We start from the raw sequence: 24936 nt of genomic DNA, 5'->3' as shown, positions 1-24936 counted from the left end.
GCGTGAAGCAGAAATGTGAGTGTATGTGAAGAGGATGGAAAAGCTTGGAAGGTGTCAGAAAAGTAAAAGCTAACACCAAAGAACTCGCTCTCACACAAAAGCAGAGCGGCAGTCTGAAATGTGAAAAAAGTGTACTTGCCTTCCAGATGGCGAAGAGAAGCAAAGCTTTCAAGAAAGTGGCGGAGAATTCCTCTGAAATATTTTCAACAGACTTCTAGAGTTAATTCAGTGCAGCAAATAAAAATTAAGAAATTAATTGTGTCCTTTAATTTTTTGACTCCTTTGATATAAAGAAAAAAAATGAAGATTGGATTGATTCATTTTAGGGTCCCTATGTTAAATCCATATTCCAATCAGCATTTCTGCAAAGTAAATCCACAAATGCCTTTAAATTTCACGATGAGATGATTGTATTTAGCACCGAAATAAAGTAACAGCAACAACTGGGACCCAAGATGGCACAGAGGAGATCTGTGACAACGGGCAAAAACAGCAAAAACAGCAAAAAAATGGGAATGACACGAAGATGTTAACAGCTAAAAAATACATCATTGCAAATCATAATGTAAACAAGCCTTCCAGCAGGGCTTTTAAACCAATTACAGCGTGAGTTTCCTCACAATTATCACTATGGAAGATAAAAACAAAAAGTTCATCAGGTCCAAACCTGGCTTCTCTGGCCAAGCTGTAGTTTGATATCTTCAGATTTTTCATGTGAAATGTCCTTTTTTTTTCAAAGACAAGCCACCTTAGTCTTTACTATCAGCTTCACTTATTTTTAGACTCAATTGTTGCTGCTCAGGATACATATTTGATGCAGAAACTAACTGACCACTGTGAGAATCCGTGCTGCAGAATTTCTGCCTTGGAGCAAAAAAATGAAAACAGATACAACAAGAAGGACTCAGCTGGAGTTTAAGGTCCGCTTTAGACCATGAAGCGATGCTCCTTGCCGTCGTGGGCCATGAGGATGACGTTGCGGTTGGAAGTCCAGATGAGGCGGGCGAGCTTCAGGTGATTCTGGGAGCCCGGGGACGCCGGCTGCACAGGAGGAACCTGGTAGGTCTTAATGCAGCGGAGCTGAGGGGCCGAGTTCAACATCCCGATGCTGCCCAGCAGACTGGTGTTCATCTGAGGAGGACGAGAGACACATGAGGCTGCAGAAAACACCCAGAAACGTCACACAGCCAGGGTTCAGCGTTTACTACAGCCCGGGGGCCAGTGACGACAAAGCTCACTCTGAGGTCACCAAATATCACAGTTTTTGTTGTCATCAAAAATGTTAAACGCTTTGGTATAGTATGTCCAAAAAAAAAGGGCAAAAAAACGCCACAATGTAGTGTATGTCATCAAATGTGACAAAAACATCATAGTATATAGTTGTCGTCAAAAATGACCCAAATTGGCCCAAAAACATCATATTACAGTACGTCCTCGAAAATATGATGAAACCTCATTGTGTAGTATTTTGTCAAAAATTTGACAAATAGGTCATGGTATAGTACGTCCTCAAAGATTTGATAAAAACACCATATTAAAGTATGTCATTACAAATATAATAATATGTCAAAGTATAGTATGTCATCAAAATTATAATTTAAAAGGTCTTAGTTTGGCATATTGTCAAAAATGTGACAAAATGGTCATAGATCATTAGTCCAAAAAAGTGAAAAAAAGACAGTATGGCATGTCATGACAAATGTGATTAAAAATGTCAGTACGTCATCAAAAGCATGATTTAAAGGTCATAGTGCAGAAGTATGGCATGTTCGACATTGTGATAAAAAAAATATTGTGTTGCATATTTAAAAATGTGATAAAAAGGTCATCCGTAAACAATGTCATCAATAGCCGTAGAATAATATAATATATAATATAAAATTTGTTAAAAAAGTGATAGTATAGTATGTTGTCAAAAAAGCAAAAACAATAAATAGTGTGAAAGTAATTTAAAAAAAAAACACTATATATTTAGTTTTTTACTTGCTCCATTCAGTAAGTACTTATATATATATAAACTGTACTGTCTATATTTGTTGTGAAATATAAGTTATTGAACATTTTGGTAAGAAGGCCCTCATCACCAGTTCCTGTTAGTGACGCTGAACCCTCTGAGGAAACACTGAGATTAACCCATGAAGCGCCTGTCGATGTGCCCTCTGTGTGTGTGTGTGTGTGTGTGTGTGTGTGTGTGTGTGAGAGAGTAGGAAAAACAGCGAGTAGAAACCCTATCGTTTCCTGAGATGACACCGCCCCTCCAAACACACACACACACACACACACACACACACACACACGCACAGAGACACCGACAGAGCGTCTGCCAGCTCATCACCACAGCAGCCGTCTTGCCGGCGCGCTCGCAGCGGTTTATGCTTACAGTAATGCCATTAGTGTGTGTGTGTGTGTCTGCAGACAGTCGTGTCAGAGGTCGTAAAGACCTTTCATTCAAAATAACAGTTCTGGGAAGACGATGAGAGCTGTTGTGTCTGTCTGAGTGGACGTGTTAGTCTGTGCATGTGATAAAAGATTAAAAACAACACACAAAATAACATTACTAAAAGCTCGTCCATGCATTTTTTTTTTTCTGTCTAAAAATCTGTCTGTAGGTGTGACTTACCTGCCAGAAGGAGATGTGACTGTCAGCGTTGGAGTACGTTGCCAGGTAACGTCCATCGGGGGCGAACGACACCGCTGTGATTGGACCTTTATGACCGTGGATGTTCTAGAGACAGAAAGTGACAAAAAAAAACGGGTCATAATATAGCATGTCATCAAAAATCTGATAAAAACATCACAGTATAGTAGGTTGCCGAAAGTGTAGTGTATAATGTCGTCAAAAAAATCAACAATTTATTTAATTATAACAGCACTTTATTTAACTTAATACTCTCCTTTATTTAACACTATAACAATATTTTATTACAGTTTTTTTTTTTTACAAAAGCAGGTTATGTAACTTTATTTTATGGCAGGAGCTATTTTATTTAAACTGTGGTTCATTCAATTATATTGTATTTTAGTATTAGTAAAAATATTGAGATATGTATCGTCTATCGTGAAAAAAAATTGTGATATTTTATTAACAAAAAAAAATGCAACTATATGAGGCATAACGCCAAATGAGAGTAAATCTTGGGTTGTTTCGCTGGCGAGTGCGTTTACAGACAATTACAGACAATTCTGTACAGTAAAACGTAATATTTGATGTGTCTTTTCAGTCTTGTTTCTGTTATCTTTGCACACGTTGCACTGTTTTCTATTACGAAGCTAAAAGCCTGTGACTTTTCCATCAAGCACTCGAAACAACCTGAACTCTTTCTGCTTTATTCGTTTTGCTGAATGCAAACAGATTTCCTCTGGTTGTCTTATAGGGAATATAACTCCCCCCTCCGAACCATGTCTTTGTATGTTATAAGTTTCCAGAGTTTTCAGTTCGTTTTAGTGGTTCTTTATTGAGACAGTCTGCGATAAGAAGTGTGTTTACGTGAGTGTGTGCTGCTCGTATGGCCCACAATTTCATCAATTTATGAAGTGTAGCGCAGTGTTATTGAGGTTTCATAGAGCCTTTTCACATGTTGGAACAAACAGCCACTTCATAGTATCAAAGTGTTTTTATAAAAATAAAACAACATCGCTCCCCATCACCCGTCGTAGCTAAAACGAGAAAGAAACTCAAGTTTCCTTCGTGATTTCTGTTGCTGATGAACCCAAACTGCAGCTCGAGGTTTAAACCCAGACTTCAATAAATACTGTTTCGTGATAAAGATGAGATGAAGAACAAATTTTGGTCCTTGCTGAAATTTCATCGAGGCGTCTCGGAAAAAAAAAACTCGTTTTGCCGCCGCGACGCCCAGATTCTCCTTGACAGTAAGTGTTTGGTTTGGACGAGATAATTCCATCAGACGACGGGCAGCTTCTGGTCCAACAGATGCTGCCATTCGCCTCCAGAACTCAGGGGACGAAATAAAGCGACGCCGCGCCGTGTGTAACGCAATAAAGCATCCCACCAGATGCAGGGTGCGTAACGCAATAAACGCCCTCCCAGAAATCCCCGCCCCGCCTCCGCCTGCGACTGGGATTACAAACTCTCACCTCCAGATGAGATTAAGATGCGTCGCCTCGGGCCTTCAGACCATGAAATAATAACCCGTCTGTGGCGATTAAAGCAGAAAAAAATAATAACCCAATGAAATGAAAATCTCATCTTTTTAATTCGTTCTCTCCCTCCTTCTTTTAGGGGAAATCCTATTAGATTCCAGCACTGTTGGCTGAGAAAAAGCTGAATTATTTTGATTTCTTTCCAGCGTTTATCCCTGTCTACCTCTTCTTCTCTCTTCCCTTTCACCTTTTCATGATCCCTTTTTTAACCTTCTTTCCATCCTTCACTGTCTTTCTCCTCTATTATTTTCTCTTTGGCGAGATCCCAAATCGCATTTCCCATCACAGCATGGGTTAAAGGCAAAAAAAGGGGAGTCAACAGTTTGTCTAAAAACATTCATCAGCTAAAACCCAAGAATATATAACCCTTTGAAACTTGAACAAATTGGCTTGATTTCTTAAAATACAACAAGAAAAAAAAAAAACAAAGGTTAAAAACAAGAAAATAATTACTCAGAATTCACAGAAAAAAGGTTAAAAAAAGAAGAAAAACATTTAATAATAATATTTTTTGCATAATTTTAGCCATGTTTTTCAGAATAATCAAACCAATAGGTTTCAAAATTTATATTCAGAAAAGACTTTTTTCAAAACAACTTTGGGCATTCGTTGGGGGCTTCACGTGGACACCGCGAGCTCTCGTTTGTCTTGGATTACGTGAACGGACAAGCAGCATGGAGACAACTTCTGTGGCTTCAGGACACTTTTATTTTGTGGGATTTTTTTAACATTTGAATCCTGGTCACCATTTGCTTCAATTATTTGGGAGATGAGTGCAACGCCTTTTCCCTTTGAAACTCCGGCGGTGTTCTGTGGACTATAAAACTTAACCTAACTTTGCATAAGCAGGAAGGTGAGTAGATAATGACTAAATTCTCATTTTTTGGTGAACTTTTCCTTTAAGGACCACACCTGCATCTAACCAGACTCTAGTGATAATTTCAGGTAAGCTGCAGTACATTCAGAGTATACTGACTAATATGTATACTGTAGCAGACAAAGCAAGTGTTTTAATTTAAGTCGGGCTTAAATACAATCCAGTATTCCTCTGGAGTGCTATGTAGCCTTTGACCACACTTAATGATTCCTGCCAAAATCGTGGCTCTAACTGATGCATAAAATCCACCAAATCAGAGCTCCTGTTGCTGCTACGAGGGTTGGACTTTGTTATTCATTCATTTATTCACGCTGCTTAAATGTTTTTGTGGCAAAAATGGAAACTCTAAATGTTACAGCAGCACAAAAATAAACTGTGAGATGGAATATGATGATCAAATTTTAAAGACATCATTTAGAAAATACAATTTTAATTGGAAAAGTAATGAATGTATAATCAAATTCAATTCAATGAATTTGTAATAACTATCGTAAATGTATCAATTGATTCACTAATCGTGACATTAAAAAAAACTGCAAAAGAGCACAAGTATTCTGGTGGCACACTGCAGGCTCTATGCACTACATGTCTCCACTTAGTGTGAAATATTGGAGCAATTTTGCACCTGACAGTAACATGAAAACTGTACAATCAGAGCACCGGGCTGCAAGAACAGCATGCTAAAAATAAGTGCTCTGTGATTAAATTTGATTTTGACTAAATGCAACTGATTTTACACCATTTTAAGGATATGAGATGAGGAGAAACCGGTGAAAGAGAAAGACGAAAAAAAAACATGCATGTATAAAAGAGAAACAGGTTGCAGAGTCGAACTGTTTAATGTGCATCAAATATTGATGTTTTCATATATATTTTGATCAGTGAGTGTGTGTTTATATGTGTGTGTCACGGTGGACTGCCTACCAAATCAATCAGCCTATCAGAGAGCAGTGAAGCACACTGAAACCATTTACAGCACTCTGTACTTCAATACACCTGACGCCTGGGGCACTCCACTGTGTGTGTGTGTGTGTGTGTGTGTGTGTGTGTGTGTGTGTGTGTGTGTGTGTGTGTGTGTGTGTGTGTGTGTGTGTGTGTGTGTGTACGTCACACAAGAGGCTCATCCCATTTTGTGGACTAAGACTGACAGCTCTTAAAGCCCGCCTCCTCTTAGAATGACCAATAGGAGGATGTTTCCACAGAAAGATGCATCATTCACAAATCCTGTGTCTGAGAAAGGCTGACGTTCTGTGGTTTGAAACTCACGAACCGTACGCTGCATATTCAAGTACGCTTCTATTGATGTTTTTCTTACATCGAGCTGCATCATGAGGCCACATGGGCCAAAGCTGCAGCAGATCTGTCAGTGTGCGCTGCAGGAGGGAGGCTGGGCCCAAACAAACAAACATTTATAAAACCGCCTGTTAAGCCGCTATTCAATGATAGTCTCAAACTCATTGAAGGCGCTGCCTTTGTGCTGTGCATGTAGGAATACTGATTTGTTTAATATGCTTTTTTTTAAAAAAAATTGATAATGTTTTTTTTCTTAGAATTACTTTTATTTCTGTCTTTTTTTTAATTTTTATTATTTTATTTTTTATTTGCATGTGTGTATTTACATACATATACAGGTATATATATCTATATATACATATATACACACATACAGTACACACACACACACACACACACACACACATATATATAGATATATAATATGTGAGTCTTTTGATTTAATGAGCATAGGTAAAATTGTTCACGTGAAAACATTGCTTTTCATTGTATTTCTGTATTTTTTAATTACTATTATTACTATCATTGATTATTATTATTATTATTATTATTATTATTATCATCGTTATTTTACTTTGTGATTTACTATAATATATATATATATATATACAATCAATGTTTGAGTGAAAAAAAGGTTAAATATAATAAGGAAAAAAAACCTTTGCATTCGTGCAACCACGGCACCAAAAATATCAGAAATGCACGTTTCTGCAAATATTGCATAGATTACATTTGTGCATTATCATGTAGGTGATACATTAAAACATTACGTTTCAACAACACTGTAGTAATTAAAGGAACAGTGTGCAAAATTTAGGTGGATTTAGTGACATCTAGCGGTGAGGACTGCAGACTGCAACAAGCTAAAACTTCTCCTGGTTACAATTATCGGCAAAGGTCTCCTCCTCTAAAACAAACAGACCTGGTGATTTACACTGGTAAAAACAATGAATGAAGCAGTTTTAGGTTACAAATTAGTGCTTTTGCGATGCTGGTTATTGCAGATGAGTTGTTAACGACGGTGGCTGATATGAAAAAACTAAAACGGCTCTATCTAGATGGTTCTGCAGGAGAGGTGTCCTCTCCTTAGCTTATGGCTAACTACAGTGGCAAGTTTCTGACGGGCCGTACAGAGGGAGATGTCACCTCTGAGGCCGAGATACACCTTGAGTTACTCCTTCAGCCACACCTTCACACCTTCAGCTACAGAGCGAGCTTTCTGCTGTCAGCACTTTCAGAAGGAAACAGATGCAGACGGAGAGAAAGATCAGTCAGATTGTTTCTTTGTGTTCAATTAGTAGACTCAGTAGAGTCTGTTAAAGAAGCAGAGCAAGCAGCTGGAGACACACACATGCGCGCGCGCGCACACACACACACACACACACACACACACACACACACACACACACACACACACACACACACACACACACACCGAGTAATGCAGCTGACAAAGGGCTGTTCACGGAGGCTGATCAAAGCTGTGGCAGATGGTCATGCAGGGACTAGCTAGCTACGGTTGGACACATACGCACACGCATGCACACACGCACGCGCACACACATGCACGCACACACATGCACGCACACACACAAATGGATGATGAACAAAAACTCTCTTCTGTCTTCTCTTTTCCCTCTTTTAACTCATCATCCATCTTTAAGACCTACTCCTTCTCTTTCTGTTTTCACTTCTCTCTTTTGATTAAATTAACAAAACAAATCTTCAATCTGACTAAACGAGGCTCATCATGCAGATTTGACACAGATTTATTTAAGTAACTCAGCAGTTTAAGTGTCATTAAGGCCCAAAGTTACACATATTTAAGTGCAGAGCAGCTTGAGCTAAAGGCAGAAAACACAGAATTTGAGCCCACAAACCAGAGGGTGACACAGCTACGTCCATTATTTTACACAGTCTGTGCTTCCAACATAGTTTTTTTCTAGCTGAAATAATTGGCCGAGACTTTGACACATGATTCATTAAGTACCAAGAAGTACCCAAATCAATAAGACTCACAACTAATAAACCCTAAAAGATACCGGCCCTGTTAATGACGATGATAGTTTTCTTGCTTTTGAAATGAAAAGCCTGAAATGTTTCCAGCACACACACACTCTCACACTCACGCCCTCACACACACCGCCTCCACAGCGTCATTATGTATTTAATGTTAATTACTGCAAATAACACTCAAAGGAAAAGCTGTCTTCACACCGAGCACGCAAACATTAACACCTTCACACGCACAAACACACAATCAAACTAAATGTCGGGTGAAGAGGGGCCAGTGCCGTTATCAGATATAAATGACCCCCTCCTCCAGACTAGACTGCTCAGGTTACTGCAAATCAATACGCGGCAAATTACCAACGCACACACTCACACGGGAGTGCACACAAACACGCGCGCTGCACAAGCTCACACACAAAAGTGCGCAAAGACAAAAACGTGATGGGGAGAGTCATTGCTTCATCATTAATCAGTTACTGAGAGAAAAAAATAAGTGGAATAACACAACTCCTCTGCTGCCTCCCTCCTCCTTCTCTCCTTATTTCCCTTTTATTGTAACTGCTCTCCTCCACTCTCCTGCTGTTTTCAGCCAAAAGATAAGTTACGGACGACTGGACAGATTATGGATGAATTAATAAATCTAGCAAGCAGGTGAAACCTTGACTTCAGCATCATTCAGAAACTGATCAGCTGCTCGAGCCTTTTTTTTCCTGTTACCTTCAAACAGAGTCAATGAAATGAGCAGAGTTTGAAACGTACCTGACACTTTCCAGTGCGGACGTCGTAGAGGGCCACTGATCCCTGTCGAGCTCCAACAGCGATGCGGTGACTGCGGTCACAATAACCAACCATGTAGAACCTGAAGAAACAACAAATTCACACCAATACATAAATATTCAACTGGAAATCATCCATTAATTTAGCAAAGACAGCAGCAAGATTTAACGAGACAAAGAAACAGGAAACAACAGCATGTCTGGGAAGTACTTTACCCCTAATATGACATCAAACGATACATTTGTGCAGAGAAGTTTTTCTTATATGCCTACACAGTGAACAAAGAATCCAAAAATGGAGAAATTCTCGATGAATTACAGAAATAAGGATCAATGTTTAACAACAGCACTTTCCAAAAAGGCAGCCATTTCTGACGGAAAACTGAACGTTAAGTTAAACTTGTCTACGCTCTCTTCAAAGCCCGACTTCATTGACAAAAACAGTTATTTTACTGTTTACAGGAGCTGCTGGTTTATTACTGCCTCCATCTGTTGGTGTGTTTGTGTTATTACTGAGCATACGGCTGGATAAATTAGACCTGGGTTACACTGCACGAGCTGTTTAAATTGATATTTTGAATTTCCCCATGAATTTTCTCTGTTTTTGGATTCTTCATTCACCTTTGAGGCATGAAAGAAAGAAAATGTTTTGTTTTTTTTAATTACACAATTATTAACACAGGAAGAAGAACTGGAATACAAATTGGTCATTTAACTTCCAGTTCACCACCACTGACCTTAAAGGGAAACATGGTAACACGCAAGCATGCATGCACGCGCACGCACGCATGCACGCACACACACACACACACACACACAAACACACACTTACTTGCAAATGGCAGGGAAACACTCCTGCAGGCCTTTCTTCTTCACTAGAGACCCTTCAATACAGTACATGATGATATCCATCACCTGAGGAAGAGGAGATCATATCTCAATGTGTTTTGTGTTGCAGCTATGGACAATTATTTCAACGTTTTTCAGAGATGTTGGTAACCGTTTTCTAAAAGCCAAATATACGTAAACAAAAGTATGCACGCACATCCAATCCAAACTTGGAGCAGGTGCTGAGCCAAAAAATTATCTGGCACACTGCAAGACTCCAGTTATCACTTTTTTAAGTCACCAAAGCTACATTTTGACCGGAAAGACTAGACTTCAGTGCGAGACGCCATCTTAAATACGCAGGTCTATAAAAGCCAAATGTGCAGTGCGACTGTCTTTGCTGTTAATTCTGAGATGTAAGAGGTGATTTGTTTACCTCGACCAGCAGATCCACGACGTCTCCGGGCATCTTCTCTATCAGGATGTCGATCACGCGCAGTATCTCGGTCTTGGCTCTGGCCAGAGTGGTGGTGTGAACGTTCTGCTGCGACTGAGAGTTCGCCTGAGCTGCGTTGTATCGATGAACCTGGAAAACAAAAACACACACACATATCTTTAATTACTGGAGGAGTTTATGAAAGAGGAACTCACAGTGTCTGAAGCCTTTTCATCAGTGGTTTAGTTCCTCTGTTGGTTGGTGTGCTTTAGCTAAATATGTTGTGTGAAATTTTTCAATACTGCTAAAAATGTCATACAGGAATTTTGGTACAGATAATGAAATATAAAAATGCTTTTCTACCAAACTGTTTTCATTCATCTGAGTTTTTCAGTTATAAATGTTTGTGATTTTTTAATTTGTCAATAGTCAGGTGTGCACACTATATATATATGTTTTTGCTTTAGCACTGCATTCTTCCTTTTTTACTTGCCAGAAAGATCTTAAAGAGATCATTTAGATTTTCTGAAGTGAGTTTGTGCTCGTCCATAGTCAGTGTGTTACGTACCGATCTGGAGTAGCACACGGGAGTAGCAAAATGAAAGTAATTCACTGCTGTGGACGGAGGCAGCAGCAAAATTCGGGTTTTTTAAAGTCAATTAAATTAAAAAAATAAAAATAGAAAAGTTTAAGTGTATGCTTTATTTATATATTTCACCATTTTATCCCTCAGGACAGTCATTTTTGGGGAACTGAAGTCATTATCTAATCTCTCTTCAAAGTCACCAAACTCCATTGACAAAAACAGTAATTTTACCTCACTGAACACAGGAGCTGCTGCCCTTTAAAACGCCAAAGTCACATAATAACACAAAGTGATCAAGGCAGCCGTATCGACTGCAATGTACTGTAGATAATACACTTTTTTTAAAAAAAACTATCCCTTAAATGTACTTCTAATCTGGATAATGTGGATCTTTTATGAAGATGTTTTAAAGGTTCAGTCTCACCTCTCTTGCAATGGTGGTGATGAAGGCCGGTGGACGGGCAGTGGCGATGAGAGACAGGGCGTGGCGTGCTGAGCGAGCAGAATCGGCCGGTGGGTTGAGGGGCAAACCCATGGTGATACTGCAGAGAGAGAGAGCGACACAGCTGTCAATCATATGCCAAAAATATATATCTATTTCTAAATGCAAACTACAGACAGAAGCATTTTTGTAACATGTCTGGGGTTGTGAAAAAATTAACACCCAAAGCAAAAATTGAACACCAGGGGCTCTTTATCCAGATAAAAACATAAATATTTTGAGTGTGTTCAACACTTGCACATTGTTTACTTCTTCACACTCCTTTTCAATCATTAGATTTGACTTTTTATTCATTTTATTTTGGTTTTGTTTATTATGCACAATTCCTCTTTTGGTTTGTATGTTTTTGGTCTTGGTGGAAAAAAAGGTACATGTTGGAAATAAAGGTTTCAGTCAATCAATTGTTGCATTTTTGTTTGTTTTTTTTGTTTTGTTTTTGCTCAAGGACTATTTTATTAGCATTTTAAAGTCATATAAATACAGTGTTTCTGCTCCAACAGAGCTCCATTCCCACTGTGCCGTTCAACAAACAGAATTGCAGTCACACAGACAATTAAAAGTACAAATTTAGCATAACAATGATATTAGGTGAGACACAAAATAAATTAAAGTATGATTACAAATTCAACACAAAAAAATCATAGAAATAATAACAAATGATTTAAAAAATAAGTTAAAAATTATGAAAAAAGGGGGTAAACTATATATAATAAGGGATCAGAATTACAAGAATGTGGTATCAATGGTGTCCATTTTTTCTATGTAGGTCAAAAAAAAAGGTCAACATACAGAATAAAAACTTCTGAGCACAGTTCAGGACATTAGACGGACATCGTAGAGGAACTATCTTCTGTGCAAAAACCGACTAAAGCAGGGACACATGCACAACGCTGGACAAAAATGGACAGACTATAAGAGAAAGAGGTGTTCAGTGGGCTGCTCTTAAGTTAATGCATCAAAAGTTGCAAACTGAATGCAGTGGTACCACCCTTTTTTATTTATTTTTTATTTTGTACCTTTTTTTTCAATTCTTCATGTTTGTTTTAATTTCAAAAAAACTAATAAATATAAACGCCCTATTGCAAAAAAGTGAATTTTCTCAAAAGTAAGATTATAATAATGTTTATAAAGTCGGCTTAAAGGTCGGGGGAATCATTGTTTTACAAGTTTTTGGACAACAACGGTGCTCTGTGGCACAGAGGAGGCGATACATCAGGATCTGATTCACACGCAGTATTTGCTAATAGATACATTCATTGTTGGTTTTGGTCTTTTCATGGGATTTGTTGACAATAACGTAGAATATCATGAGCCTTATTCTTTAAAGAAAGACTTTCTGATGATCTAAAGACGCAGAGAGAGATGTAAATATTTGATTTTATAGAGAGAGGGGAAGAAAACGAGATTAGGCCGAGAGAGGCGGCGAAGAGAGAGAGCGAGAGATCGAGCCTTACTAATATATGGAGTGAAGAGATTAGCGGGCAGCTTATAATGTCAAGGCCGAGTCAATGGGAGCCATTCAGCAGACGACGGCATAATGGACTCCCACAATGCAACAGGAATTAGACACACACACCCTAACAGCTGGCCACACACCCCTCTGAGTGTGTGTGTGAGAGAGAGAGGGGGCGAGCGAGGCCACCTTGTTAAGAAACGACTCTGGGGAGAAAAAGAGAGTGAGGGAGGCAGTGATGGGTGTGCGGCCGGCCGAGCTGCACGATTCATCTCCTCTGATTACAGATCACGGCTACGGCACCTGTAATTAATACCGGTAATATATTGGCAATATATCAGCAATATTGAAATGTTTAATTTCGTTTAGAGGGGCGGCTGTAATTGGAAACAGTCACGATGTTGATATAAGGCAGCAGCGGAGCAGGGAGCTAATTGTACCGAGAAGCACTGAGGTTAATAACCAACGTTTAGAGCGTGTAATGCAATAATCTGGATTATTATTACAGTCATTGAGGAGCACGCACACACACACACACACACACACAGTGTCATTGCCATTATTGAAAACAAAATTTGAAGTGTGGCCACTTTATTAGGTACACCTGAGCTACATATGTATCCATTTATTACAACAGCCGCGCTATAAATCCTAACCTGACAGTCAAAATGAGTAAATTCTTGCGGTGTAACAGTTCACAAAACACACTGTTCAGTTTGACACCGTACAGTGGTGTCAAGGTTTTTGTACGTTTTTATGTTTTAAATGCAAATGCTTGTGTTCATATTATTGCATGCTCTTGGAAATCTACACCTTTGCACTCCGGCTCCTCGGACAGATATAAAGATAATTTCACTACAGCAAAGAAGCAGTCCCAAAACAAGTTTCTGGAAAACTCAAAAACAAAACAAAAACAGGACAAGACAGTAGTATAAATGTGCAAAAATCCCTGCATGTGAAGCATTTAAGGTGAGATTTCCCCCGAAAATTTTATGTGATTTTCAGGCTCTGGATTGTATATGTACTAAAACAATTAATCTCTATTTCTGCCTGTTTAGTGCTGAGCAGTTTGCTGTGCCTAACACACACAAATAAAAAGAAAATTTATACAAAATTAAACCATAAAATAGGAATTTTCCTAAAAATAAATAATAAAAATTAAACCGGCAGCAACAACATTAATTGGCAGCTATTTTGAATATAGAATTATCACATTAGTCTTTTAAGTATGCAAAAAAAGTGGCTTTTTAAGCACAAAATCTTGAAATCTGCTGATTTCATGTTTCTTAAATGTGAAAATTTGATACCTACTTTGTTATTCATACATGACAATAAACTAAATAGCTTTAAATGTTTGGAATTGTTAGTCAGACAAAACACACCCTATGAAAATGTAACTTTGGGCTCTGGGGATTAAAACAGGGCATGTTTTACTGTTTTCTATCAAAATGACAAAATGATAAATAACAATATGCAGATTAATCAATAATAAAAATAATCCTTAGTTGCAGCCCTACTAAAAATGAAACTGTGAATAGATTATGAGATCAGATTGTTGAAATTGTTCTAAAACTGAATTTACAGCATGTTGAGCTGACAAGAATTACACACACACACACACACACACACACACACACACACACACACAGGGTTCAGTGTATGTTTGTGTGTGTGCGAATGTGGCAACATGACTGCTTTCACAGCCAGTATCACGCTGACATTATCCAGTCAATACTGAGTCACACACATACACACAGCGAGGATTGGAAGTATTGATTTTTGTGTGTGAGGGAGGAGTGAATAACCTCGATCACATGATGAGAGTCACTGCTGCTAGAAACCAACACTGTGTGTGTGTGTGTGTGTGTGTGTGTGTGTGTGTGTGTGTGTGTGTGTGTGTGTGTGAGAGACTGTTTACTGACTGACTGTTTACTGGCTGACTGGCTGGTTTGCTCAGTGAGTTGCTGACGGTTTACTAACTGCAGGGTTTACTGGCTGCTTTAAGAAATGGCTTGTTGGCTGGAGTGCACATTTATGCCTCTTTTTGTGGGAAATTTATAGGCTATTAATAACAATAAGCTTATGTATTTATGGAAAAATTGACTTTGTTTTTGTCTCTGTTAAGCGTCTTTGAGCATTGTGAAAAGCGCTCTACAAATACAAATTATTATTACTATTATTAAAAAGTACACTACGACTTTACATTGCACTTTTCTAAGTAAAGTTAGGAACAACAAAGCCTTAAAACAGGATTTATAGAGACATTACCGAGTGAAATTTAATGACTTTTAAATTTTTTTAAAACAATTTTTCATTTTCAATGACTTCACTCATTCACTCAAAGCAAAGGTTACTTATCAAATATTAAGAAGAAAGGAGAAATTATCTCAAAATTATCTGAGAATAACAAAAGGAAACGATGCGAGCTCAAACTTTAGTTTCACTGTCAGTTTTCGGTGGTGGTAAGTCACTCGGTACGTTCATATGATGTTAGAAAAAGCTGAATTATTGTGTTAGTAGGATGAAAACTGGACTTTTCTAAATCACGCAGACATGTCAGTCTGACTGAAATCGGACTTAAACAAATTCCTCAAAATCAGACTAATAAATCCAGATGATAAGATTTGACGTTGAGCTATTCAAAAATGTTAATATCTAGTTGGTAAACTAAGTTAAAAGAAAATTATCTGAAAGTAAGTAAAAAAAAAAAAAAAAAGACGTAAAAGAGTACTGAAAATGAACAATTACGTATTGATTTTACAAATTTATCATATCTAAAATCTAAATCTAAAATCATTACAATTAAAATATATAATTTTCTGGACATTTTTCCCTGGTTTTAGGGATAACTTTCTAATAATCCTCTCCTGTTTTAAAACTACTTTTTGGGGGCGTCTGGTGGCTCAGTGGATAGAGCGGGCGACCCATGTTTAGAGGCTTTATAAGACGACTGATGTTGATCCAGGTTACAAAGGGTTAAACAACTGGATTACTGACTGACGGCTCACAAAAATCCTGCGCATTTTAAACGGATATTTATGAGTTTATAACTTTATTTTCTCCATTTTTTTTTGTTTTCTGAGCAGTGACCTGTTGTTTTCCGATCATTGTTTATCAGTTTGGAAACATCCTGTTGTGCTCATGAGTCGGGATCCATGGTGCGAACAACATGTACTTATCTCTGCATGACACACACACACACACACACACACACACACACACACACACACACACAGATTACTCAAACATTGATTTACCTCTCTGCATGACAAATGCCATTTTTCAAAAACACACATAAGGACGATTGTGTGTATTGACATGCAGGGATAAATACTCTCTTTACATTGTGTTTTTGTCAACCTCACACACAAACACATTAAAACATGCGTTTATCTCTGCGGTGGCGACAACAAACACGGCACACTGTGATCAGATGAGAGCCAGATTCAGATCAGTGAGAGGCCTTTAAATTCCCCTGCAGGACGTCGACACGTCTGTATTTACAAATTCACTGTTTCAGAGGCCTTTTTCCAACTATTCCACTTTTATTATTTACACGTGGCAGCTTCTTTATTCAATTTTTGTATTTTTTTCAACAAAAATAGACATGAAGCATGATTTTACCATATTTTGAACCCTGAATCAATATGAATTAAATGAATCTGAGTTGGTAGTGATGACAAAGAGTTTAAAATATCGGGCAAATTATTTCACATGATCATATTACATGTATACTCTGCAAGATTTTCCTAAAACTCGTCTTCAGCAGCAGGAGTTTTTTCAAAAGTCTGCCTATTGAGAAGTGATTATCTCACACGCACACACACGTACACACACGTACACGCACACACATGACTTAAATCAGGTCTGTCAAAGATGATGAATAACAGAACTTAATACAGTTTCTAACTTTTCACTCCAGATTTCTAGATTTGTCCTTATGTTAACTATATTATAAGAATCTTTATATCTGACTCTGTTTAAGTTCTCTTCACTTTCTGTTCTGTTCAAATTTGATTTGGTTGTTTTCTTTCCTACAAACACACGCAGAGTGGCAGCAGACATATCTATACTCATTTAACCAGACTGACCCGGCTCGAGTTTCAGCCCTAATACGATCAACTCATGTTAGATTTCAGCGCGGAGGAGGAGACACACACACACACACACACACACACACACACACACAAACAAACACACACACACACACTCCTTTGTACCATCATACATGAAAACATACCACTGAACTACCTTCTCTCTGTGACCTCTGAACTTGACTCATACAAAACGCTGCATTAACTCGACCACAGCCTCGCTCTGATTGTGTGAAGCCAGCCGTGACCTCTGACCTCAGCGCTGCTGGTTGTCATGCAGACTCTGATGCTGTCAACAGCATCAGAGTCTGCAATCAGCAACAGCAGTTTAACCCTGTGCCGTGTTCAGATGCCTTCACAAGTATTTAAACCTCGAATTCTGAGCAAATTGGTTTGCTTTCTGTTGAAAACATGAGAAAAAAACTCTTTTTTCTCATGTTTTCAAAAGAAAGTCCAGGAGCTCAGGCGGCATACATAGAGAGGCTACATCCTCGCTGCGGTAAAGGACGGCGGGTTTCGATCCCAGCCTCGGCCCTTTGCTGCATGTTATCCCCTCTCTCTCCTTCTTTCACGCCTAAGCTGTCTTGACATCATATAAAAAGGCAAAAAAAGCCCCAAAATAATCTTAAATATAAAAATAAAATCATAAATAAATCAATAAAATCTCAACAAAATGGGAAAAAAGGGCACTGACCACCTTGGTGAGAACTTTTCTGCATTCATTTTAAAGAATTATCATTATTATTTAAGCACTTTTTAGATAACTTCCTTATTCATTTTCCCCCCTCATTTTTATGTGATTTTCTTGTAATTTTTACAGGTTTTATTGGTATTTTTTGGGTTGTTTTCTCTTAAGTTGCTCACTGTCTGTCTCAAGCCAAATTTGCAAGAGTAAATCTGAAGAGGAAAATGTTTTGGTTATGTTTATTATATGTACATATTCATCATATGTAACAATCCGAGTGGGACGAGAGGTCACTCAAAGGTGTCACGAGCTGAAAGGTCATCCGCAGCAGGTAGGCTATGATTACAGTCGTGTCGACGCCGGTCTGGGACGCCGCCTGCCAGCACCAGCACCTGATTCTCAGTCACAATTTAAACTTGTAACACAGCTGAGTAAAGGTGAACTTGTCATTAACCCTTTGAAACATAGGCAAATTGGCTTGATTTCTTGCAAACACAAGGGAAGAACGCAATGAGCAACTTAACAAAAAATGACCCAAAAGTGAGCAAGAAATTAGTAAAACAAAATTACAAAAACCTGAAATTAAAAAATAAATAAATAAAAGTTAAACATCTACGAATCTGCTCAAAGCTAATCCTCACATTGTTTTCTTGTCACCTTTAATGCTGGACATTTCTTGCCGAGTTGCTCATTGCCTTATCCTCCACATTTTCATACGAAATACAAATAATTGCAACCAGTATGGAGCTCAGGTTCTAGAGGTATAAATGCTTGTGAAAAGCATCGATCCAGGCACTAACGGATTAAAAATCTAAAGAGTTCAAAGGAAAACAGTTCCACAATCTGACCGCTAGTTTTCTGGAGAAAGATCACGACCCCACGAGAACACAAACACACAGACAGAGGACTCACATGTCAGAGCAACGCAGACATCGTTACATCATCATAATGTCCTGTAATCAGATTACAGCCTGGCTTCCATAACTCTGTGTGTCGGCTCTATAATGCACGACTGTTTCTGTGTGTGTGTGTGTGTGTGTGTTCTTATGTTTGTATCTATACACAGGCTGTTCAGAGCAACACAAACAATGAATCAAACAGTCAGCTCCTGAACAGAAACGCGGGATTGTCTTGAAACTAAATTTTTTATGTTAAGTGTATATTTACATCTTTTTTGTAGCTTTTAAATCCAAATATGAGCTTCGTTTTTCTGTGCATGCACCCACAGTACAGCTGAATTCCTAGAGAAACTGCATTAACTCAATTACTGAAAATTATCACTGAATCCATATAACTATAAACGTGCAGCACACTGTTTCACACGGATGATTATAACTGTGGCAAAACGAAATTCGGCTGATTTGTGCTGATTGCAAAATAGAGGGAGAGAGGGAGAAAAAGTGAGGGGAGAAGAGAATAAAACAAAAGACAGCTCAAGTTTTGGGGCTTCTTTGTTGTATATTGTTGTTTTAACCCTTTGAAATCTGGATTAACGTCAATTTTCTTGTGACTTTCACAAATATCTTAATATTTGAACCCTGGGAAAATTGGTTCTATTTCTTTGAAAACATGGGGAGAAAAGGCAGAGAGCAACTTGTGAGAAATATGCTGCAAATAGCAAGAATTTTTTTTTTAAGCAAGGGGAAAGTGCCCATTTAACTATATTTATAATAATATGTTTGAAAATTAGATTACAGAGTTTTGTTATTTCTTAAGCATTTTTCCAGGTCATTCCCTTGGCGTCCTTAACTTTCTGTTTTTTTTTTTAACCCTTAGGGACTGTTTGGCGAATTTTACATGCTTTTCATTTTTTTTCATTTTTTTTGATAATTTTGGCTGTGTTGGTGTAAATGGTATACATTTTGGCAGGATTGTGGATTTTTGTTTAATCTGTTAATTTCCAGCTCAGCTCCTACAATAACTCTAAAGACAAAATAAACAAAATTGTTATATCCATACTGTTAAGTGCAAAAAAAATGCTCCATTGAAACTCCAAAGCATAAAACATGCATTGTATTATTTCTGGGCTTTTGTCTTGGAATTTGTCATTTTTTAATATATTTGGTATATTGAGAAAATACATGCTATTTCCACTAGATGCACTGTCACAATCCATGTTGCATGTAGTATAATGAAAATATCTTCATCTTTTTGTGTTTTTTTTACCATCAAAAACAAAAAATTAAAGCGAGCCCTAAAAGTTATGTTCTCTGCATGCTGATTATTAAAATAACAGGATATTTTAACTTTTACCTTTTAAAGTCAAACTCAGTCAAGACAAAAACACAACTCTTGTTAACGCAAGTTCAAGTCACGTCGGATGTTAATTGAGACAAGTCGACAACTTCTAAGTCTTGTCAAAGCCAAACTGAAGTCACTTCTTGAGCTCTTTTACACTGACATTTGGTATAGCCGCCGTTTCTGTGGCATTTGATGACATTATTTTTAAAATAAAGGAGGTCCTGCAGAAACTCTCAAACAAATTGTATTTCTTGGGAAACAATGAAACAATTCAGATTTCAAGCATGTAATTTCCTCAGGTCCCTTTACTGTTTTCTTCATATATTCGGTTGTTTTATCTGCTTCAAAATTTCAGCAGGATTTGAGTTTGTGTGTGCTGCTGTGAACTCACTTAGCCAGCTGCTTCTCGGCGTCAGCGCAGAGCTCCAGCAGTCCCATGAGCACCGCCGACACGTCCATGTAGGGCTCCCACACGGTGAAGCCTCGGCCAATCAGATCGATGGCGGTGCGGCGGATGGTGCTGTGGGGAGGCAGCTTGGGGCTGGGAGGCTGCAGCAGCAGGAAGGTCAGCGCCTTACCTGCAGACGGCAGAAACAGTAGATTTAGAGTAAAGTAGAATTAAGTCAGGAGGGAGGCTTTATTTAAAAAATGACAGGAGCTCGATGTTACTCTGTGGAGGTCGAACCTACAAAAAGGTTACAGGACATTTTATGTGACTTAATCAGCTCTTCACAATTTATTTTCTCCTTTTGTTGCAGGTGTGAATTATGTTAGGAAAAAAGAGAATTTAAATGTGTTAAAGGTGTTCAGATGGAGTGCCTGGTGGCTCAGTGGATGGAGTGGGCACCTCATATATAGAGGCTGTGGCCGCGGGTTTGACTCCGGCCTTGGCCCTCTGCTGCAGGTCATCCCCTCTCCCTGTCACACTTGTGCTGTCCTATCAGTTAAAGGCAAAAACGCCCCCCAAAAAATCTTAACAAAAAAGGTGTTCAGATGAATTCATACTCGAGATACTAAAGCCGTATCAGCTTATATGTCATCCAATTTCTTACATTTTCAGGATTTTTGCTGAAATAGGACATTAAAAGAAAACACCTCCCAAAATGACCATGTTTGTATCAGTTAAGGGCCGTCCACACCAAGAACGATGACTATAACTATAACTGTAACAATAACTGTAATTATAACTATAACTGTAACTATAACTAACAATAACTGTAACAATAACTATAACTATAACTGTAACAATAACTGTAACTAAAACTAAAACTATAACTATAATATAATTATAACAATAACAATAACTGCAACTATAACTATAACTGTAACTAACAATAAGAAACACTGTAACAATAACTATAACTATACCTGTAACTATAACTGTAACTGTAAGTATAACTGTAACAATAATTGTAACTATAACTATAATTATAACTATAACAATAACTAAATATATATGTGTTTAATAATGGGGGGATAGTGCATATTCAACACTAACATCAAAATAAATGATGTGATTATGTTATATTATGATTAAAGCCTCAGTGTCACTGTAGCATCGAAGCCACAACCACAGCAGCAACATGTAATTTCTATAAGTCATAAATTCCTATAAACAATAATCATAAATCCTAATGTTTCCAATGAGGTTTGGGTAAAAAAAAGATTTAACTTCACTGCTACACACACACACACACACACTGAGAGGATAAAGACAGCTCATAGGATGGAGGTCACTTCATAGCTGACCTGACATTTGAGCCAGTCTCTGTGGGGACAGACTGACCATTAAGGATCCTGAAAATATCCCCCATCCCTCAATAACACCCCCAACCACACACACACACACACACACACACACACACACACACACACACACACACACACACACACACACACACACACACACACACACACAGAGACACACACCCTCCTCCCCCCGGTTGTCTGTCCGTCTCTGTCTGTCTCACCCACTGAGGCTTGAGGTCCAGAGCTTTTAGCAGATTCTTCCCAAAGTGCTTCAACAACATGAAGTCAGAGGCAGATTGAGACGGAGAGACGCAGGACAGAAATGTTTACACGCAAAACGAAGATCTGTTGTCATTAACTGGTCAAAGTCAGTGACGTAAGAGCAAAATATTTCGGATAAATCTGTCAAGCGTTGCATTGTTGTGGCATTAAGATTTTCCCCGACACTCTACATCAGTGATACTCAACTTACAGCCCTGATAGGCCGTCAGGTAGCTAGCAATGTCCTAAAATCCTACAAACATCCCATAATCCTACAAACGTGCTTTAATCCTAGCAATGTCCCAAATGACAAGAAATATCTGAAAATCTTAGAAATATCTAAAGTCTGAGAAACGTCCTAAAATCCTAGCAATGTCCTAAAACCCTAAAAACTTCTTAAAATCCCAGAAATGTCTTAAATCCTACACACATCCTAAAATCCTATAAACTTGCTTAAATCCTAGCAATATTCTAGAAATTTCCTAATATCCTAGAAACATCCTATAATTTGATAAACACCCTAAAATCCAAGAAATGTCCTAAATGCCTAAAAATGTCCTAAAATCCTAGCAATGTCCTAAATGCCTAAAAATGTCCTAAAATCCTAAAACATTCTCAAGTCATAGAAACATCCTAAAATCCTATAAACATGTATGTTGCTGCAGCGAGTGGCCCCTGGCCTCAAAAGTGGTCCCCAAAGCAAAGCGAGTCTTGTATCTCTGCTCTACATTAACGTCAGGACGGCTCTTTTCTTCTTCTACTGTTTGAGTCCACTCAGAAATCAATACAGTTTATTGTATTTTAACTTGAAATGGAAATGCTAAACGGTCATAATATGAAGAAACATAATATAAAACAGATCATTCACGATAAGTATTTATAATCCTGCGGTGGCTCTAAAGGTCCTACAGTCTCCAGACACACACACGGCTAATCTCATCATCTGGATCTGCTGGTATTTAATCATCAACCCGCCTTAAATGGCTAAACCCCTTTTCCTTATTGGTTTATATTTCCTCCAGCCTATGGAGGGGACTATGAAAGATACAGCTACAGGCTAACCCTGTTAGCATCGCATGGTCCGACTGTTGCAATATACCTGCAGCAACAGACAGAGCGCTAACCGTGTTAGCATCGCTGTGCTACACTGTTATGGGTGACAGTAAGAGACGGACGTCAGCGCTAATGACGTTAGCAGGTATGTTGTTAGCAAAGAGACAAACATGCAGAACATGCGTGTTGTTGGCATGTTGTGACTAAATCTGTGAACTTTGACCCTCAGCTGGGGATCGACGTGAGGAGACACCAGTTAGAGCTCAAATCAATCAAGTTTTTGTTACATGCATCAATGTTGGTACAAACAGTGAACTCAAATTCAAAATCAGCTTTATTAGCATGAAGGTTTACAAACATTGTTGCCATTGCTGTCTTTTATTTTTTATTTCTTTATCTTGAAATAAAACTGATCGTACTTTTAATTTATCTTTTACAATGTTCTTTTAGCTCATCTTTTTATTCTGTCTTGATCCTGCCTATTATTTTAATAATAATAGCAGTAGTAATAATAATAATAATAGTAATAGTTGTTATTATTATTATTCCCTGCAAAACCATTTTTGCACATCTCTGCACAAAACTGTAGCTGTAGCTATTTTCTTATTGAAGTTCTTGAGGGTTGCAGTACTTTGTCTTATTTTTGGTATTATTCTCATTTTTATCCCTCTTAATATGCTTACTGTATAATATTTAATTAATTAATATTTGCACCAAAAACCAAAGAAAATTAATTGTAAGTGAAATTCCCTTTCTGATTCTGATTTTATGATGTCTTGTATGTCAAAAACTGAATTTAAGACATCTCAAGACACATTTATGACTCTGGGATAGCTGCTGATATTTAATTGGGACATATATAAAACTATTGTAGTTAGTTGTATATAAATTCGGGAGGATGCTTATGTTGAATGTGAATGTATTTAAAGAGTTAGAAATAAATCAGTATGTACTTCTTCCTTCTGCTTTTCGAACCTGTGATATATAAGTTTAAACGGCTTGAATAATTGTTATTGAGATTAACGTATAGGCTTTCTTTTTTGTCCTTTTGGTTTTGTTCACTGCATTTAGGTTGGAAGGCCTGTTTGCTTTTATTTGTTTTGTTTTGTTTCTTTTTGTTTTGTTTTTACATGTGTGAAATACAGATTTATTTATTCATTCATAAAGACCTGCAGACACCCTAATTATAGAAACCAAAAACAAAAAGGGTCTAAATGAGCCTAACATGCTACAAGCTAAAACCATATTTGGGATCTGTGTTGTATAAAATATAATAGATGTTATTTGCAAACTTCGGTGTCCTCCTGATGGGAAATCAACTTCAGATTAGTTTCAAATAACCTGATAATCAATAAATAAAGTGGGCGGGTGTCTGTGTGGGAGGACGGGATGCAGAATGCTCATGAGGCGAAAGGTCAAATTCAAACCGCGGTCGCTGTTAATACATGCGTGCGTGCTCTTCACACGCTGAACCAGCAGGCCTCAGAGGTCAAGAGGTCAAAGTTCAGCAGTGAGCGGTGACAGTGACTGTGGGTGGGCGTGTGTGTGTGTGTGTGTGTGTGTGTAATCTGACACATTTGCTTAAAAACCTCTATTATTTTTTTGCCCTGCACTATTAGAGACGGCCGTTAACAATCAGTGCTGTAATTGGCCGAATCGAGATTCAAATTTACATCCCACGCTCGCCGACCGACCAGAGGGGAGCGGGGGATGCAAGCGAGAGAGGTCCAGACTCGGGTCCATTTCTCACTGCGGACATCTTTGTTTAAAGGCAGGCCCGGACCCAAATGAACCAATAGCTATTGACAAAGCATCAGTCGGCCATAATGAGCTGTTAGTTAGAGCAGTAAACACGTCACATTAACACGGAGAGGGTGATTAGAGCCGCAGGAGGAGGAGGAGGGAGGAATAAGCAGGAATAGAGGAGG

General features: G+C 38.1%; 1 protein-coding gene across 1 annotated transcript; it reads right to left on the bottom strand.

Moving 5' to 3' along the window:
• Nucleotides 1-21975, bottom strand: LOC121960150 (WD repeat-containing protein 7). Its single transcript, XM_042509755.1, has 9 exons — nt 21916-21975; nt 20615-20630; nt 20337-20523; nt 11395-11512; nt 10385-10534; nt 9953-10035; nt 9104-9203; nt 2621-2725; nt 1-1131 (listed from the first exon to the last, which is right to left on the bottom strand). The coding sequence occupies exons 1-9, from the start codon at nt 21973-21975 to the stop codon at nt 928-930; spliced, it is 1023 nt and encodes a 340-aa protein (XP_042365689.1). The 3' UTR covers nt 1-927.
• Between the last annotated feature and the right edge of the window lie 2961 nt (nt 21976-24936).

The sequence above is a fragment of the Plectropomus leopardus genome, chromosome 20 (assembly GCF_008729295.1).
Source record: "Plectropomus leopardus isolate mb chromosome 20, YSFRI_Pleo_2.0, whole genome shotgun sequence".
Lineage (NCBI taxonomy): Eukaryota > Metazoa > Chordata > Actinopteri > Perciformes > Serranidae > Plectropomus > Plectropomus leopardus.
Note: the sequence above shows the minus strand (reverse complement) of the source record. Positions and strands in the feature narration are given on the sequence as shown.